Raw genomic sequence first — 18,818 nt, forward strand, 5'->3', positions numbered from 1 at the left:
GTGGTAGAGGCCGTAGTATGCACAAATTCTATGCAATAGACGTCTTCAGATATCGCTGCGTGGATATCGACCCACACTAGCAGAGCTCTATTACCACCTTGAGATTGTCTCGAACATTTAATATGGCCGCTTCTTCCCAAACGGGTCCTATAATGGAGAGACCCTAAGGCAAGAAGAACTAGAAGGTGTCACTCCTTCAGCCAATCCATTATTGCGGTCTTGGAACTGATAACGAACTAATACCATGCCCGATCACCTACATAAACTTTAACGGTCCTGCAACACTTGCCGAGCTCGTGCCGATCGTACAACTGATTCCGAAGTTCTGGAAATGATTACTTACTCTGACCTTGACACCGATCCCCGAACCTATACGATCTTGATACCAATTTCGGACTTATTCCTAAGATCTTGTGTTATAACTCTGATGGGTCTTCTGAATAATCGGTTCTTCTCATGCTTCTTCGAACCACTACAAAGAGACAGAGACGTATGCAACTTATAGTCGATCCATGAATGAAGTTGATATCTTGCACAGGGACTACAGGGGGAATGGACCGATTTGTCCCACAGAACTATTACACTCTTGGGCAGGATTCTTTTTTCACATTTTCTTTCTTATATTTTCTTTCACATGGTATCTTTCCAAAAGCTTTTCATTCGTTTCATTCGTTGTTTATTGAACGGCAAACTGTGTTCTTCATCATTCCTCCACTATTCGGTTACTTACACTATGTACAGAGAGAGGACTCACAAACACAGGATTTTGCCGTGCATTACCTACAAAACTAAAAACAGCAAGTAGAAGTTGGCCTTACGACAAAACTACTTTCCCGTTTTATAGCCAACAAGAGAAAAGTGTTTCAACTCGTATAAACTCGCTATAAATGCTTCAAAAATTTTGACCTCGTTTTTGTATCATCTCATCTTAACAATCTCATTTAAAATGCATTAAGGCATCTTTGCTAAGCTTCTCGACACAACTTACGCTCGTACGCTACAATCTAACTAATTCTTTCTAATATCGTTCATTTTGTTCTACTATTTTGCAAGGAAGCATTCGTCAAAAACAAAAAAAAACCCTGTAGGAAGGTGGTGGCGGCCAGTTGGAAGCAAATTCGTTTGCCGCGCGGAAGGATATGTGTCTAGGTGCAAGGGAGAATCAGAGTCCTTCGAGGTAGGGGGGGAAGGGATTCCGAAAGTCAGTCTTATTCAGCATACGCGATTAGCACGAAGACACGATATCCAACTCACTGGAAATTTCGTTTCCACTCACACACACCCTGTTGTTTCGTTGTTGATCCTAAAAACAGATCATCTTCGCTTCGCTAAGCTTTTTTGTTTGTAACTCGAACTCGTTTTTCTCTAGGCACACACGTGTTGGAAGACAATACTACAGATATGACTGGGTGTATGATGGGATGGGTGGAAATGAGGTGAAAATGGGAAGCTTTTTGAGCGTACTTATTATGCCCATAAAAAAGGAGTTCTTACTAAACTAGCCTGCACTAGGGGAATTGGCCGGTATTTACAGATGAAGATGACAAAAAAAACCTCCCAGCTTCCCGACAATGGGACACTACACTACTTCTCTAATCCACACTCACACACACCAGCGCGTTTGGCTATGGCTTACGTGCTAAATTAATTAATTCGTCTATGCGGCCTAATAACGGCGATTTTGGAGGCACTTTCTGTTGGCATTTCGGTGTTACCGTGTTACCGGAACGGGGATGAGCGGGGGTAAACGGGTGGAGCAAAATACAGGTCCTTACAAATACAGCTCTCTTTACAGATCCCTTATAAACTATCCCGGAGGCGACGATCCTAGGAAGAAGTGAAGCAAAAGGCTTGGACACGACGCGCTTCACTAATGGCACAAAAAAAACCGGAAGATGGCGATGCTTGTAAAAACGGGATTCTCAGTGCACTGGGAACGAACCCCCGTCATACTCCACCTCATCATCATCCTCCTCTCGCTCGTCCACTTCCTCCTCCTCTTCCTCTTCCTCGTCATCGATGTCGCCGCCTCCGTGCTTTAACTGCTACGAGAACCCCCGCGAAGGGGAAGGTACCGGTGAGGGTGGTGGCGGCAGCGGCGAAAAGTACGTCGAACTTCGCGAGCTCGGCGACGGGGGGCAGCTTTCGGGCAGCATACCCCCAATATCACTGTGATAGTGGGAGCGGGGCGTCGGCGGCGGTGGATACGGTTCCGGATCGTAGCACCGCTCCTTGTACTTGCCCTGCAGCGATCCGCGCCGATCGTGCCCATGCCGGCCGCCGCCGCTGCCACTACCGACCGAGCTGCTAGTGCCGCCGCCCGTCGTACCGGAACCATGGCCACCACCGCCCCCGCCCCGCTGGCTGCGATTGCTTTTGCTCGTGTAGTTGGAGTCGCTCTCGTCGCACGCATCGGTCGAGCACGGCGTCGGCGGTGGCGGCTGGTTAATGATTTTGTAGTGCTTGTACGGATGGTAGCTGCTGTTGCAGTACCGGCCGGTCGAGCCGGCCGTCGTCGCCGGGGACGGCGGTGGATTTAGCGGGTACCCGATCAGGCTGCTCCCGTTCGTGGTGCTGCTGCTCGCTCCCGTGATGTGGTTCCGATCGTAGCTGCCACCGCTGGTGCGGCTGTTTAGCGTCGACATGCGTACCGCGTCCGCCACCGAGGCCAGCTTCGAGACGCGTATGTTTTTGTTCAGCCCACCGGGGGATAGCGGGGCCGCCGCCTGGTCGCATTCCTTCGGCTCGAGCCCACTGCCGCCCGTACCGAAGCGCGTGCGGAACGTTTGCAGCAGATACACCACGAGAAAGACGACCGCCACCGCCGTCACGACCACGATCAGCAGCGTGATCTTGCTCGAGCTCGGGGCCATCCGCCGGTTGCCGTATTCGCTGCAGATCTCCGGCGCCTCGTCCTCACCCTTCGCACAGTGCTCGTCCCCATCGCACACATTGTGAAACGAGATGCACACCTTGCTCGTGGGGCACTGGAAATCTTCCGGGTTCTTGCAGCAAACCGCCTCATCGTACCCGTCCAAGCACTGCGTCGTACCGTCGCACACCAGATGCTTGTCGATGCACTCGCCCGACTGGCACTTGAACTGGTCGCCCCGGCACGTCGGACAGTCCATCTCGTCCGACCGGTCCGGGCAGTCCTTCTGGCCGTCGCAGCGCCACGACGACGGAATGCACTCCTTGTTGCCGTCCCGGTCGGCCAGCTCGCTCGGTGCGGCGCAGGTAAAATGGTCCGGGCCACAGATCGGCTGCTCGCCGCAGCTGCGCCGATCCTTCAGCAGCATCAGGCCCTGCGGACAGGCGCACACGTGATCGGCCGGCGCATCGTCCGGCGAGCCGATGCAGATGTGGCTGCACTCCGCCCGTGCCGTGTTGCAGGTGTGATTGCGCAGTGCCCGATCGTCCGGTGTCCACACCGCCACAATGTCCGTCATGTGCGGGTTTTTGTGTATTTCCACCCGCCGGTTGTCGCCCTGCACCGAGATGCGCTCCATCACCGGCCGCTCGTCCAGCCAGTAGATGAACCCGTCGAGCGCGGCGATTGACGACACCATACTTATGTGCTCGGCGACCAACGTTCTCCTGTGGGGTGAGCAAGACATTATTAGACCAAACTGTGGCGTTTGTAAAAGAGTACGCCTCAACTTACACATCCTGCCCGTTGATGTCCATCGTGTCGATGCGTTTGCCGTGCGCGTAAAACAACCGATTAAGCTGCGGATCGAGCGCCAGCGCCTGTATGCCTTCCAGCTTCGTGATCAGCTCGACCCGCTGGGAACCGTCCAGCTTGGCGCGCGTAATTGACTGGGCCGAACCGACGTCCGTCCAGAACAGCAGTCGCTTCATCGGATGTAGCGCTAGGCTGCGCGGTTTCTCCGTGCGACCAATGTCCACGTTACCGATGCTCGCAATATTACCATCCAGACTGTTGGGGAAGGGGAAAGAGAACGATACGAGGTGAATCAAATTTCTCTGGAAAAGAAAGATTAGAAAGAAATACTTACGTAGTGATGTTAATGGTGTTGGTATGCGAACAGCTCCAGAAGAGTAGCCGACCGATCGGATCGATCGCCATGTCGAACGGGGAGGACGTTGGGTTGATGGATACCTTCGCGTTAGTGCCGTTATCAAACGCACGCCGAATTATGGGACCGCGTCCGTCAATCTGAACGAAAAGGAAGAATAATAGTTTAGAAGTTTTTATAAGTAGTTAATTTTTATCAACGAGAATCTTTCAAATGAATCAATGAATCCGGGAGTCAAATAATGATGCTCGAAAGGCTTACGCTTGAATATTCAAAAACACAAGACACAAAGATCATAGGTACGGAGAACCTTACGACAGAAGATTCAGATTCGAGGTCGTGATTCGAGTTGTTCTTTGTAATGTGATTCACATCATTCAAATCTACGATTCATGTTTCATGAAGCTTTGTGATAGTGATGTGATTCATGATCGAATTCATGATCGAATCGGAACATTCACAAATTGCAATAAGTATGATTCTTCAAAATTCAGATACAAATCTCCTAAGATTGATCTGCAGATTCAGATTTACATTCATGATTCACGAGCGTGATTCGAATTATTGTTTGTAAATTGATTCAAAGACTTGAATCTGCGCAAAAGTAGCTTGAAGCTTTGTGATAGTGAATTCATGATCGAATCGGAACATTAACAAATTGCAATAAGTATGATTCTTCAAATTTAGATACAAATTTTTTAAGATTGAGCTGGAGATTCAGATTCATATTCATGATTCACGGCCGTGATTCGAATTATTTATTGCAATTTGATTCACATGAATTTATCTGCGCAAAAGTTCCACGTAGCTCTGTAGTAGTGATGATCACAAATGAATATTTGAAATGAATCAATGAACGAATGTATCAAGAAATCTAAACAATTGAGGTTATTGAAGATATCCTATTGAATTTCTCAAAAACACAAATCGAAAGTCTTCCATCTCAAGATACTCAAATTGTTGATTCCAACTCTGATAAAATGAGAACCGCTAGTTCTGTCCAGAGTCGGAGTCGTCCGGAGATGTCCGGAGTCGCTTGAAGTTGTCCGGAGTTGACTGTAGTCGACTGGAGGTGTCTGGAGTCGTCCGGAGTCGTCCGACGTCGTCCGGAGTTGTTTTATGTCGACTGGAACCTTTCGGAGTCGACTGGAGTTTGCCGGAGTCGACCGGAGTCGCCCAGAGTTGTCCGAAGTCGACTGGAGTCGTCGGGAGTCGTCTGGAGTCGTCCGGAGCTGGAATCGTCCAGAGTCGTCTAGAGTAGTCCGGAGTCACCCGGAGTCACCGGAGTCGTCCAAAGTCGTCCGGAATCATCCGGAGTCGGAGTCTTCCGGAGTCATCCGGAGTCGGAGTCTTCCGGAGTCATCCGGAGTCGTAGTCGGCCCGAGTCATCCGGAGTCGTCCCGAATCATCTGGAGTCGTTTCATTTCATTTCGTTTTTTTTCTTTACGCGTGAACTTCGTATACAACTCCGACTCCGGGCGAATGCAGGTGACTCCGAACAACTCTAGTCAATTCCGAACGGCTTCAAACGATTCCAAACGACTCCGAATTTTCGCCAACTAAATCCATCACTACTTCAGATACATCACATTACTAAATTCATAAAGCTTGAGATATTTCCAAGACAGATGAGATAAGCATCACTAGTGCACGATACGTAAGACTTTTTGTTTCATATTGATATAAGTAAAACTACTCAAAAGATTCATACAGACTTGTCCTTCTTCTGACTGAAGAAATAATATTGCTAAGCGCCCTGGAAATCTACAATACGCTCCTTCCAAAATCCTTCCAACTTACCCAGTAAATATGACGCGTTAGAACATCATACTCCACTGCACGGATGTTCTTCCCCGTAACCGGCAGCGGAATGTCCGGCGAATCAGCTGTGTTCGGCACAAACCGTCCAAACGAGTTCCGCTGACTGAAGATGATATAGTTCCGCGGTGGACTGCACGAAACACGATTCGCGTTCAGCGTGTAATGCGTCGGACAGGCGCACGTCATCTTACGCTGACCCTGTGCCAGGCACAGATGCGTACAACCACCATTATTCGTGCGGCACTGGTTCGAGCCCGACTGCCGGCCGGCATGGAAAGCGAGCAGCGCATACGTGTACTTCAGATTCGTGTGCACGATCGTGCGATTGTCGCCGGTCGTTTTGTTCGCCCGTCCAATCTCATCCGTCGTCCAGTCGGCCCAGTACACCCAATCCTGATAGATGGTAAGGGCAACCGGGACGAACCGATTGCTATCCGCCGCGTCCGCCATCACTAGCCGCGTGCGCCGTTTCCCATCCCAGTCCGCACTTTCGATCCCGGTCGGTGAGCTCTGCCTCGCCCAGTACAGCCGGCGCGTGTCCGGATCGAGCGTCAAACCAATCGCATGATTAGCGCCGGAAATGATCGTTAGCAAATCCCCGCCGTCCATCGCCGCCCGCCGAATCGAATCCGAAGGCCACTCCGTCCAGTACATCAAACCTTTCCGCGGCTCCAGGATCAAGTTCTTCGGCTCTTCGATGCCCTTCCAGATCAAAATCCTTCGACTGCTCCCGTCCAATCGGGCCACCTCGATGCGCCGCGCGTCCGCATCCGTCCAGTACACGTTGTGCGCCAGCCAATCCACCGCGATGCCCTCCGGCTGCATCAGTCCCGTCTCGACGATGCGCTGCACGTCCGAACCGTTAATGTACGCGCGCGAGATGTACTTCTGCTTCTGGCTGACCCAGTAGATCCTCCGATCCGCCACATCCACATCCAGGTAGTGCGCATCGACCACATTCCGAAACGGTGCGTAGTCCGCATGGTTGTGGCTATCGATCGAAAGCCTCCCAATGCTTCCGTGGTTGGAAAACAGCAGGAAAGCGGCCGGCACCAAACACGTCCGATTGTCCCGCCCGAGCTCATAATCAAGCTGACAGCGGCACACGTAATCGCGCGGCCGGTTCAAGCACAGCTGCGAGCAGCCACCGTTGGCCACCGCGCATGGATTCGTGCCCTGCACCTCATGCAGCCGCGTCACCTTCAGCCCCATCAGCTCGGCAATGTTTTCGCCGATCGTGGCCCGCTCGGCACCGGTCAGTTTGTGCGCCCGGTCGATCGAGCGCCGCTGCCAATCGGTCCAGTACAGGTAGTCCCCGAGCAGGCTGAGCCCAAACACGTGCGGCAGATTGTCGGACAGGATCGTGTTGCGTCCCGACCCGTCCATGTTCGCTACCTCGATCGTGTCCGCCTTCGCGTCGCACCAGTAGATCTTGCGCGCCCCGACATCGAGCGCGATACCGTTCGGCCAGATCAGGTTCTGCGACACGATCAGCACACGCTCCGTGCCGTCCAGCGAGGCACGCTCGATTTTCGGCTCCTTTGCGCCCCAATCACTCCAAAACATCCAGCCGAGCGTGGGCGCTAGGGCGATCGCACGCGGCTCGACCAGATTGTCGTAGATGAGCACGCGGCGGTAGGATCCATCGAGCCGGCACACCTGTATCCGGTCTGTTCCCGTGTCCGTCCAGTAGAGGTTTCTTGCCAGCCAGTCGATCGCGAGCCCATCCGGTGCTTGTATCTCTGCCGTGACAATCTCTTCCGCTGGTCCGCCCGTTCCATCCGCCCGGGCTCGCTTGATTGCACTTTCCTCCTTGTCCGACCAGTACACGTAGTTTTCGACTGGATCGTAATCGATGGCGATCGCGTACCGAAGCTTCCCCGCTGGCAGCGGCACGATGGAATAGTCGGGCGAGTCGAGCGATATCCTGTTGATCTGGGAACGCTGCACCACGAACAGCATGTCCTGCGGTCCATCCGCACACTGCGTCGCCGTTAGCAGCTTAATCCCGGTCGGACACGCACAACTGTACCCTGCCGGCGCTACCGTCGACAGCAGGCAAAGATGGGAACAGTTGCCATTGTTGCGCCGGCAAGGATTCGACGCATCCGTGGCCGCCTCGGGCTGTAACCGGCCATCCCACGCGTGCACCGTTATCGGCACCTCCGTCTTGCGCAGCAGCTCCTTGTGCCGATCGCGCTGTATGTCGTAGTAGTGCAGCGTGCCATCCTTCCAGTCCGTCCAGAACAAAAAGTTCGCCGTGAACGTCAAACTGTACGGGTAGTCGAGGTTGCGCACCAGCGTGCGCCTGTTCCCCCCGTCCAAATCCATCACGTCCAGAAAGCGCTGATTGCCGTCGACCCAATAGATTAGCTCCTGCTCCAGATCGACCGCCAGCCCGTTCGGCCAGAATATCCGATCGTTCACCAGCACCGTCCGGCTCTGCGGGTCACCGTCCATGCTGGCCCGCTCAATCTTCGGGCTTTCACCCCAGTCCGTCCAGATCATGTAGCGGCGGGCGGGGACGAGCGCGATCGCCCGCGGCTGATCCAGATCGCTCCAGATCAGCACCTTCTGCAGGCGTGCGTTTGGTTGTTTGCCGCTACCTCCAATGCCACCACCACCACCACCAGTCACTCCTGCTCCTCCTCCTCCCATCGGTTCTAGCTGCGCCACCTCGATCCGGTTCGACTCGCCGTCCGTCCAGTACAGCTTGTCCGTGTACCAGTCGATCGCGAGACCCTCCGGCTTGTCCAGCCCGTCCGTTATCACAGTCGTCTTGCTCGTGACGCTCAGCGTGCCGTTCGTGCGGCCGCACTGTATCACCTCGAGCGTGTTCTCCGTCCAGCAGACGAGCCCGCGCGCATGGTAAAAGTCCATCGCCGAGGCTTCGTTCAGGTCCTGCAGCAGCACGTCCATCGTGTAGGTGAGCGCGTTCGTGTCCGGCTGCACCGACACGTTCAGGACGCGCAGATCGTAGTAGGTGGTGAAGAGCAGCAGGATCGTGCTGGTCGGGCTGGCGGCCGTTGCGGAGCTATAATGGTCGGCGGAAGCGACCGGTCCCAGCGCTGTGGCCGTGGCTGCATTTACACCTGCGGGGAGAGTTGGAAAAGAAAATAATAATACACGTTAGGTTAGGTTAGGTCTTGGTAGTAAGTGAGTTTCGATTGCTTTGAGTACAATTTTTGTCCGTACAAAGACGGCAAAAAATGATTTGCAATACTGAGATTTTGGTACTAGCATCATGCTCTCCACTGTACTGCCTGTACTTGTCCACCAGTTATTATCGTAATATGGATTGCAGGACTAATCATTACTGGGGGTTGCAGAAATTTTGATAATTTTCTTCATATTCTTATGGGAATTGAACTTTATTTATCAAGAAGTGGGTTTTACGGCACACTTTATGGACAGACTCATTCAAAATACAATAAAGCCTCGATTTAATGATTGATTTTTATAAACACTTTGCATACGTATTTCACCAACAACATTTTGTGGGTCGATTTATATGGTGACAATGTAAAAATGTTGCACTTTTGTGATAGAACATATTTAAGTAGAACACCTTTCAAAGTCATTGCAAGCCGCACGCACAACTTCGTTGAAGCTTTATGGGTTTCAGCTGAGTCTTGTTGGAAGCAAACACGGTCTTTTCCCAAAAGACTTTTAGCGCAAAGCTAAAATGTTGGTATATTAAGACATGCTCCAAAGATACGATAATTTTGCTAGATACACACGTTTAAACCCAATAAGAAAGTTGAGATTGATGGATACATAAAGTCTATTATTTTTTCATATTTATGGCTCAATTTTCTTGAATTAAATTAAAATTGAGAACATTAGAGTTAAACCCTAAGCTTTACTGAAGATATTAAGCACTAGCTTAATTAAAATCAGTTTTAAACATAGTGAAAAATTCTATCCCATCACAGTCTATCTCAGGCTTATGGCAGGCTCTGTCCTATCTGTGGCCACGCTATCCCAGGTATCAGACAAATATTCAAGAAGAGTTGCCGTCTGAAATGTATGAATTGTTTTAATTTACTCGTTACTCGTTAAATACTCGTTAAAATGACAATGAAATGTTAAAATGACAATATTTTTCGCAAAATATTCAGAAAAATGTAGACAATCATTGCCAGAAACATACCAATCCTTGACAAGGTGTTTAGGAAATTGTAAAGTCAATAATCTACTTCATCTTGAGCCAATAGGACTGCCAATGGATTCTACCATGAGGCTATAGGATTGACAACCTATCCCAGTTGGATACTACATTTCTCCTAACTACCATTTTTTTCTTACTCATTGTAGCGATTCTGGCATCAGACTCACAAAAAGAAAGTTCAAACGTTGGCCAGTTTTGGGTCAGAAAAAATGCGAGACGCATGATTAATAGCAAACAGCTCCTGCGACGTCGTTTGATCTACCCAACAACACCACAACAACCCAACCTACATGTGTTTCTTTTTTTTTTGGCGTTTATGTCCCACACGCGTTAAAACCAACAAACACCGTGCACAGCACAACTTCCAACTCTCCATTTCTGTGTCTGCATCCTTGTTAATTACAAGCGGCAGGAAGGAAAACGTTGATTAATAGCCCCGAGAGCTGCGCGCACTCTCTGTCATTTCACAGCAATTGCGCGTCCTGCATTCCTGTCACCATCGTCAGCACGATCATCGCAGCAGCCCACACTAATTGCCAGCTTCCGCGCGACCGGATCATCGCGCGATTGAATGCACACAGTTTAATCACAGTGGTCACTATTGGGGATCCTGCCCGTGTGCCACCGTTATTAACCGTCATTCCTGCTAGAAGAAACAACTGTTGTGGCCACTTAAGCCCATCAATGGAGGAGAGCACACGGTCGGTGTGGGATGGGAATCGATTGCAAACCCTCCTATAAATCAATCCGCAAAGGTGTGTCGTTAAGTAATCGATACTTTAAATCGATGCCATGCCCGGGTGTTCTAGGGGCAGCTGTCATGTGTGTGTGTTTCTCGCTTTATTGCTTCCAGATGGGTTCTAGGAGATGGTTAAAGAGCGCTCTCGTGGGTAATTCGATACTGAGGAGTTGTTACAATTTACACAGCTAGAAGAGACAGAAAGAGATCGGTGTCTTGCTTGGTTGTCTCGCATGATACGATCGCGGGGAGAAAAATCATGTTCTCCTCCGCCTCGCTCGAATGTGCCAAAGGTGTATCATTTATGCTCGTCCGTGGGTTGCATTATTAATTGCTAACCCTCCCCGAGGGGGCTTGAAACCAACAAGATAGTGCGCAATCCATCACCATCTCCGTAACAATATTGCCGAAGCGTTGGACAGGACGACGACGACGATGACGACGACTGCTTCCAGAAACCGTCGTATCGGATGGGACCTTTGATTATGTATGCTACCAACACATTTTTTCCTTTGCAATATATAATATCTTTTCCTGCTTTTTTTGTCTGTTTAAGATGACCACAGCAATGGTCAGTGCCGGAGGGTTCAGCAGCAACAGCAGCTGGAGCTAGTGTTTACACAGCGCAATCGAACGGCCCCATACAGAGGACGTGTATGCACATACACACTTGAGCTTCTTCTCAACACGATGACCGTACGTACGAACGCACCATACGCAAATGTCCACAAGAGTATGTCCGCCGTCCGCCCAGCTCTGCTCCTTCCTCTTCATCATACGCCGGAGGAAGGTGAGGCTGGTACGCAAGCAGCAAAAACATAAAAAATTAAACGTATTTTAAGCAAACAAAACCGTGGAGAATGAAACCTATTAGCCACTCGGTGTACCCTCCGGTTTGGAGGGTCCTTCATGCCAGACCCCCGGTCCCAGGTTTCCCCCGGGTGACCACTTTCTTGTGCGCTTTTTACCTCTACCTTCTTGTTGCATTATTGGTATATTTTCATCGATAAAATGTAACCAAAAGACTCGTTCTTTCTCGCTTTCTCACACACAGAAAATGCCAACAGTTTGGCGACATCAGTGTGCATGTGATTTTGCAATTGTAATTAGGTTTCATTATTTTTATTCAAATTCTTCCCCTCTTTACATTGCACGGAACCATAAAAAAAACAAGCGAAGGGAGAGAAAAGTGGTCCTGAATTTCAACGAGTGCGACGACAAAAACAAAGCCGAATAAATAACCGGGGGGACCAGAAGTTGTCGATCGGTTCTCGATTCTGATTTGCAAAGGTAGCGGAAGAGCGGGCGCGCGCGTTCCTTTCGCTGCATTTGCATAAGCAACATGCGCGTCTCAAGGATTGTAGCCGGAACGAACAGGCTTGCTGGTGACTGGTGCGCTACATTGAGACCAATTTCAAGGGCACAAACAGTCGTGGTAGGTAGTTGGCTGATGTAATATGCGGTGAGCTAAATCCGCTTATTGTTTAAAATGCTGCATATTTATTTTGAATTTTATTGAATAAATCCAAGCTCAGTGATCTCTTGTGGGAGGATATGATGGTCCAGAAAAGTTTAAATTTCAAATCCATCGTTAATTGGGATTTATAAAAATCAATCGTTTTTTTAATTATTATGAGTTGCTCTTACGCGTATTTTTACATAACCCCAGTTAATGATTAATAGGCTACATATGACTCAAAGTACCCATAACTTAACCTATTTATTAGTGAAAGAGAATCAGCGAGATTTGTTTTTAAAAACAACTGACGAGTCGATGCTTTTGAGGATTGAACTCTGTCTTTCGATGGCATAAGACTTACGACTTACCGATGGCTCTGTAAGGCTGTCACTCCAATAGCATGTAAAGTAAGCAATAAATACAATCGACTGGGGGTTGGTAATCTTTTTCAGACAAAAAGAAAGCACTTCAGAAGCTGCTGATTATTATATAAATAGTCTTGTACTATCATTTCGTTGAAAGTAAACTAGATCACTAAAAATAATGTATCACGATATTACTATGTCAACCAATACATCGATTAGAAAATAATATTCAAACAGGAATATCAGGAAATAATACTCAAATAGTCAAATAAATAATAATAATTTAACAAGTAAAATGTGTATCAGAAACGTAATTTTGTACAACATCATATATAATTCAGTGTTGGCTATCTCATTCATTTCCCTATATCGTTAAACAGCATTTTCACTCTCCTTTTCAACCATCCCACGATATTAAACTCCGTATTTAATAGCATCATGTAAAAAATTCTCTCTTTTTCTATATCCATCATCCTATCCTATACTAAGTACAGGATCTTCATATCATCGCAATAACCAGCGTCGAGCCTACTTTACACACATCCAGGCTCTCTGGTACTGTGGTACAAGAGCTCCAAATCTGCTGCAGCACAGGATGTACACTCTGCGAATACTGTGTACTCCTTGCCCTTCATACACACACCTACCTACCACGTCGCGAATGCGCTACTTGAAGCCTTATTTCACACTTGAACCACCTTTCGAGGACTAGCGCGAACCCATCCCGCAAGCGAGACGCAGTCTCACGACACAGTACTTCACAACATCGGCAAAATGAAGAGAGAAATAACACTTCATCCCTGTACCAAAAAAACCAAAAAACAAAAGTCCCGAAGATATGTGAGGAAACTGTTCACACCTTTCTCCTTCATCTTCGTCATCGATTCTCAACACCCCGCAATCGGATGGTGTGCAAGAGATCCCCAGGGCCGGAGCGCGCAATCCGTGCGGTTCCAAACCGAAGCTCCGAATCTCAGACAGGCTCGTCCGCCTATTTTCAATGGCACGTACTCAGGTTACACAGACGGGTTCGTCCGGGGGGCTCGGGGTTTGGTTCCACGGTACAAACACAAGACGCAGAAGAAGAGGGCAAAAAACCTGATCTCTTGTTGTGTTCGGCATCACGGTTCAATTTCGTCGCCTTCCAAACGTTTGCTTGCGCTTGTCCCCCCGCGCACGTGAGGGATTTTCACCAGCTTCAACGCTACTCAAGGGTCAAGTAGTTCTCCGCCCTGTTTGCTTTACACGCGTCCCCCGGACAACGGCACCATGTCTGGGGCATGCATTTCGCATAAGCCGCACGACGTCTAGGTACTTGCTTAAGATAACCGACACGGCACGACAACAAAAGGCTAATTTCGTAACGCTGATGTACTGAGGGTTGAAGCAGTGTAAGTGGAACAAGAACTAAGCTGAAGGGGGTTTTATATTATAAAGCTACGGAGCACTGCTCAACATGTAATTCCGTAACAAAATCTGGATGTAAAAAGTGTTTGATCTCTATATAATTTACTTTTAAAAGCAAAAGTGCGAGTGCCGAAGCGTCAACAACTATTGAAATAATCGACCACAGCAAGACACCTAACGAAAGATTTAAATTTTCAGCCGCTTGTTATCGTTCCACCGCAAATGGCGGCAGGTGTTAGAGAAAGGTGTGCAATATCGCGCGATTGCACCACACTGAGGGGTATGAGAAAAGATCAACACCACGAAATCCGCCTCCAGCGCCATTTTCGGGTACCTTCACTTTACCGTTCCGGTCTTATTTATGGTCTGGCGGATGGATCGATCGAACCCCGACGCCACACTGCACTGATTTCCCACATGCCGAGAGAGCATTACGAGCACTCACGTTCGGGAGCAGACTGATGAATTGATCGATGGGAGCCTACGGTCCGGCCGGCTGCTTTTGCATTTATATTTTTAGCCAGTCAGTGCGCGTTGATTTGTTCCTGCTTCCTGTGCTCCGCGCGTGGTGTGCAATTCGTCCCAACCATTGCGTAGGACTTTCGGCTGTTTGATGTTGTTTTTCCGACCCCATACCCCTGCGGAGAGATGCGATTTGCAAGCTCTTTCACGCGCACTGAAGAACGTACCCGTTGCGGTGGTTTGCACCATGAATGACGACCTCCAAAAGAATGTTAGTGTGTTTATTTTTATTTTATTTTGCTAGTATATTAATCAATCAGTGAGGGCGCAATTCTTCAGTAAGCGGTATGTGCGCGTTGAAAGCAAAGTATTTAACATCGAAAAAGCGTTTTAATGTAGGAACAGAAGATGTATCTTCTTCTCTTCTATAGAACAACAACGTGTGGAAGTGGAAAATTCATTAGATTTCATTAGATATTATATTAATAATAGCTACTTATTACTAATTATAATATGACTAACTTTTTGATATATAATAGCAGACATTTGATGGCAGATAGCTTATAAAAACCACTTGATGTAAAAATCAATTCTGACAAATTTTTTGACTGATACAGACTAACAAATTTGCTCTTTTAACGTAATGGATCAAATTAAATGCCCGAATTGGAATACTAAAGATCGATGTACTAAGAATGTTTTGCTACAATCTGAAGTTACAGCCCTTCCTGTGCATTGTTTAAGGTTCTAACAATGTTCCAAACTAGTTTGTTAACGTTTAAATTGCGTTGAATTTGTCATTTGACGCTATTTGTTGACATTTATTTGAATTCTGATAAAACATTAACGAATCTTATAAACATTGTGCTTGTTATTAGTCGCGATTTCTAATTGAAGAACATTCCTGGCAGTGTATTTTGAATATTCTTATCAGGAAATTCAAATCCTATAAGTGAAAACTCGAACCGATTTGAATCAATGTTAAATATTCTAATTGAACGTGAATATGATGGAATTTGTACCAGCAAACATTGGAGCTCTGCAAAAGCCATACTTGTACAGCTGTGCTAATTAAACACTTGCTAGAACGAATGAAATATGGCAGAAAAGTCAAATATTACACACAAACACATACAACTCCTCATCAGAATTTATATTTCATTCCCAGTCAAAAGTGAAGTTTTGGTTGGAAAAATGAATTGGCCTCCCAGACACGTCAAAACCACACTCTACCCACTGCTGGAAATTCCCGAGCATGGAAATTTCATATACAACATGAATACCACCGTCGTCCTCCATGTACCGCATGCTCCCTCCTCTTCCGGAGCACATTCTTGGGCCGGATTCGTTTCGTTCCGGCGGCGTATTTCAGGAACACGCATTAAAACACGCTCTCCTTTGATGTTGTGCTGCATCGGAACCCCGGGACCATATAATTGACTCCCACTACTGGCTTCCCTCGCGGTGGCGGTGTTGTGTTGTCTGTGGTATGCCGGCAGCACGATGAAAGCAAGCAGCTGCTCCACTGTAGCACTGTCCCCACACATTCTATCAGGCTTGCACCTATCCATTTCTAGCGCACAAAGTCTCTTCCGGTGTCCAGGGCGTATCAGAATCAGTCACAAAAGATGCAATTTCATGCACTGTGCTTGTGTGTTTGAGACTGCATGTTGTTGATTTTTTTCATGAGTAACTCACTGTGCATTTTGCAAAACAAATACCCTAAAAGTGACGTAGGAGAAGTGGAGAATGAATCTAATCGTCTTAACGGAAGGTGACGTCACATTTTCCTTTGTACATGGCGCAATTTCCCTATACATATATACCGCCCAGCAAACGGGAGCAAACCCAGCCTTTGATCTACGGCCAGCGATCATCCATGACCTGCCGGCGGGGTCCCCCACGAGCCACAACCAAGGACACCGACACATTAAAGCGCGGGACACCGCCACTGGAAGCCCACCTTGGACGCCCACCAAAATTGTTGGTACAGTTTTCCGAGGCCCAACCAAGTGAGCCGTTTTAAACGACAACAAAAAGACCGACACCCATTTCAAACACTGCCCACGGTAACAAAGGAGGGTGGGGGGGCCAACCGACCCAGTTGACACTGCGTGACAGAGAGGAAAAGGCGGTAGAGGGAGAAATCGGCGGTAAAATAGAACGACCGAGGCCCAGAGCAATGATGTGTGCTTGAGGTGTATTTATATTTCCACACCGGGGCAATTCCGGGAGCCACCGGTGTCTATTTCCCTAGCTCGCAGGCACACATCGCACTGTGTCTGCGGAAAACAAGGGGGCGCGCGGCAGCTAAATGTTTACCGAAGCTGCGGCATAAACATTGCTGCGATGGGGCTAACCGGCGGCACGGCCGTTTTAAGATGTGCCCGTTGATTTTTTTTGTTCTTCTTCTCTCTAATGCAAGCAAAACACTGGAGCGGAGGTGGCCAACAGTTCCCAAAGCGGGCCAGACCAAGGAAATTAAAGCAAAAAAAGCCGCAGCAAACGCAATGGTTATCAGAATTCGGTGGCAATCATTCACATTTATTTGGCGTTTACTTCAACCAGTTTTTTGTAGACTTCTCGTTTGTTTTTAATAATCAAGTTCTAAACAAGATTCAATGTGTAAGCAATGATAAGGGGAGAGAGCATTTGCCGAATAATCATCGACTGCAGTGTAATTGAGATAGTAGCAGGCAAAGCGCAATTTATTAAGGGAAAGCGGGGCAAAATGGTTAGGTGGAGCGAAATGATCACCTGAAGTATTGACCAATTAACAAGTTTAAAATGACTTCTCATGATTGAAAAACATCAAATGTAATGTTTAAATCACATCATGAACGTTTCAATAACATAAGATTTCTCATGTCTTCCTTCATAAGATAAGAAAGAATTTAGCAAATAATTAGAGAAAAAAGAGATTTGTAGCCAGGTGCATGCCAATCAGCTATGAAATTACGTGAAAAAGTAACCATTTTAATTTAATATATTTTTTTTAAGTTAAAGCTAGTCAAATGTTTGGCAAACTTTAGGCCAAATGGTCGTTCCAGCTTGTCGGTATGTTTTGACAGGAGCAAAATGATAACGCTGTGGTGTAAGCAAAGGTCACTACAATATATGTATTTGTTTTACCTAAATAATACTATACTGTATAAATATGTGTATAAATAAATAATACTATATTTAATACAAAACGTAAATCTCTACCCTTACAATTCTACTTAATTGTAAGAGCTTGACCAAAAGCCTAAAAATCAATTTTGCTCCTTTGTTTTGACGTGTTTTGACTTTTTGTGTATGACTGTTTTGCTCCATAGCGAGACCATTTCATACATTTACATTTATTGCTAATACGTCTACTACTCATTTTGTTTCAAGAATAAGACATTTAAGCAACGATTGCCGTCAAAATATCAGTGTAAAGTGGTTTACCCAATGAGATATAGAACAAACTCCTGAACAGCGCCATTTTGCCCCACTTTGGCCTACATTGCTAATTGTTACGCATTCATTTTTGCATTAAACAATTCAATCCAATAGTAAAAGATTCATTTTTATTTATTTGAAACCTTAAAAACCTTAAAAGTATTGGACATGGTTTAAGATTCAAATAAATCAAAACAAATATAAAACAAACAAAAAAAAAAACACTTGGAAAGAACAGAATACATATACAAAACAAAAGAGCATATTATAAAGAGCAAAGCATGAAATTATTTTTAAAAAATGAGAAAATCAGAAAAATCAAACAAATTAATACAAACAAATTTAATGTCCCTTTTCTTACAATTCCTGAAAGTTTAATGAACTCTATATGATTATTATGTTTGTATTTTTTTAAATAGATGCTAGCATATAGCTCAGATTTGCTGGCCAATTTCAAACTTAAAATGTTGGCCATGCAAAGGCATGAAAATACAAAAATACCATAGAATTAAATATAATATCATTCTACTGTTAGTAAAAAAAAGAACCGTCTCGAGCCGTCCAAAAACAAAGAAAACACAAGAAATCTAGCACATAGTTAAAGGCATAAGTAACCAATGAAAGATGATAATTTGGTAAGCATGATGTAAGAATGGAAAACAAAGAAAGAAGAACAAAAAGCAAAAAGGAGAAAACTCAAGTCAAAAAAGGAAATCGAAAAATTCGAAAATCAATATGATAGAAACGAGACGGTCACTAAACGATCAATCAGTCCTCCACTCGTTCGATAAAGAGAGGAGCCAGAGAAGAGCCAGAGCCAGAGCAAGAGGCGAGCGATGAAGGCGGACCCACCTCCCTCTTCCTTCGTTCGATTAACGATCTCAATCCAATCAACGGATGCTGCGCGCATGGGCAAACCTGAACACAC

At 46.9% G+C, this 18,818-nt stretch overlaps 1 protein-coding gene across 1 annotated transcript in view; it reads right to left on the reverse strand.

Annotated features, from left to right (window-relative positions):
• Positions 1–659: 659 nt before the first annotated feature.
• Positions 660–18,818, reverse strand: part of LOC1280870 (low-density lipoprotein receptor-related protein 6) — a 33,106-nt gene continuing 14,947 nt past the window's right edge. Inside the window, exons 2-5 of the mRNA XM_061662163.1 lie at positions 5,841–8,953; positions 4,020–4,180; positions 3,665–3,940; positions 660–3,597 (exon numbers count right to left, since the gene is read on the reverse strand). Coding sequence (XP_061518147.1) covers positions 2,046–3,597; positions 3,665–3,940; positions 4,020–4,180; positions 5,841–8,953 — 5,102 coding nt within the window. The 3' untranslated portion in view covers positions 660–2,045. The remainder of the gene's footprint in view (positions 3,598–3,664; positions 3,941–4,019; positions 4,181–5,840; positions 8,954–18,818) is intronic.

This window comes from Anopheles gambiae, chromosome 3 (assembly GCF_943734735.2).
Source record: "Anopheles gambiae chromosome 3, idAnoGambNW_F1_1, whole genome shotgun sequence".
NCBI classification, from domain to species: Eukaryota; Metazoa; Arthropoda; class Insecta; order Diptera; family Culicidae; genus Anopheles; species Anopheles gambiae.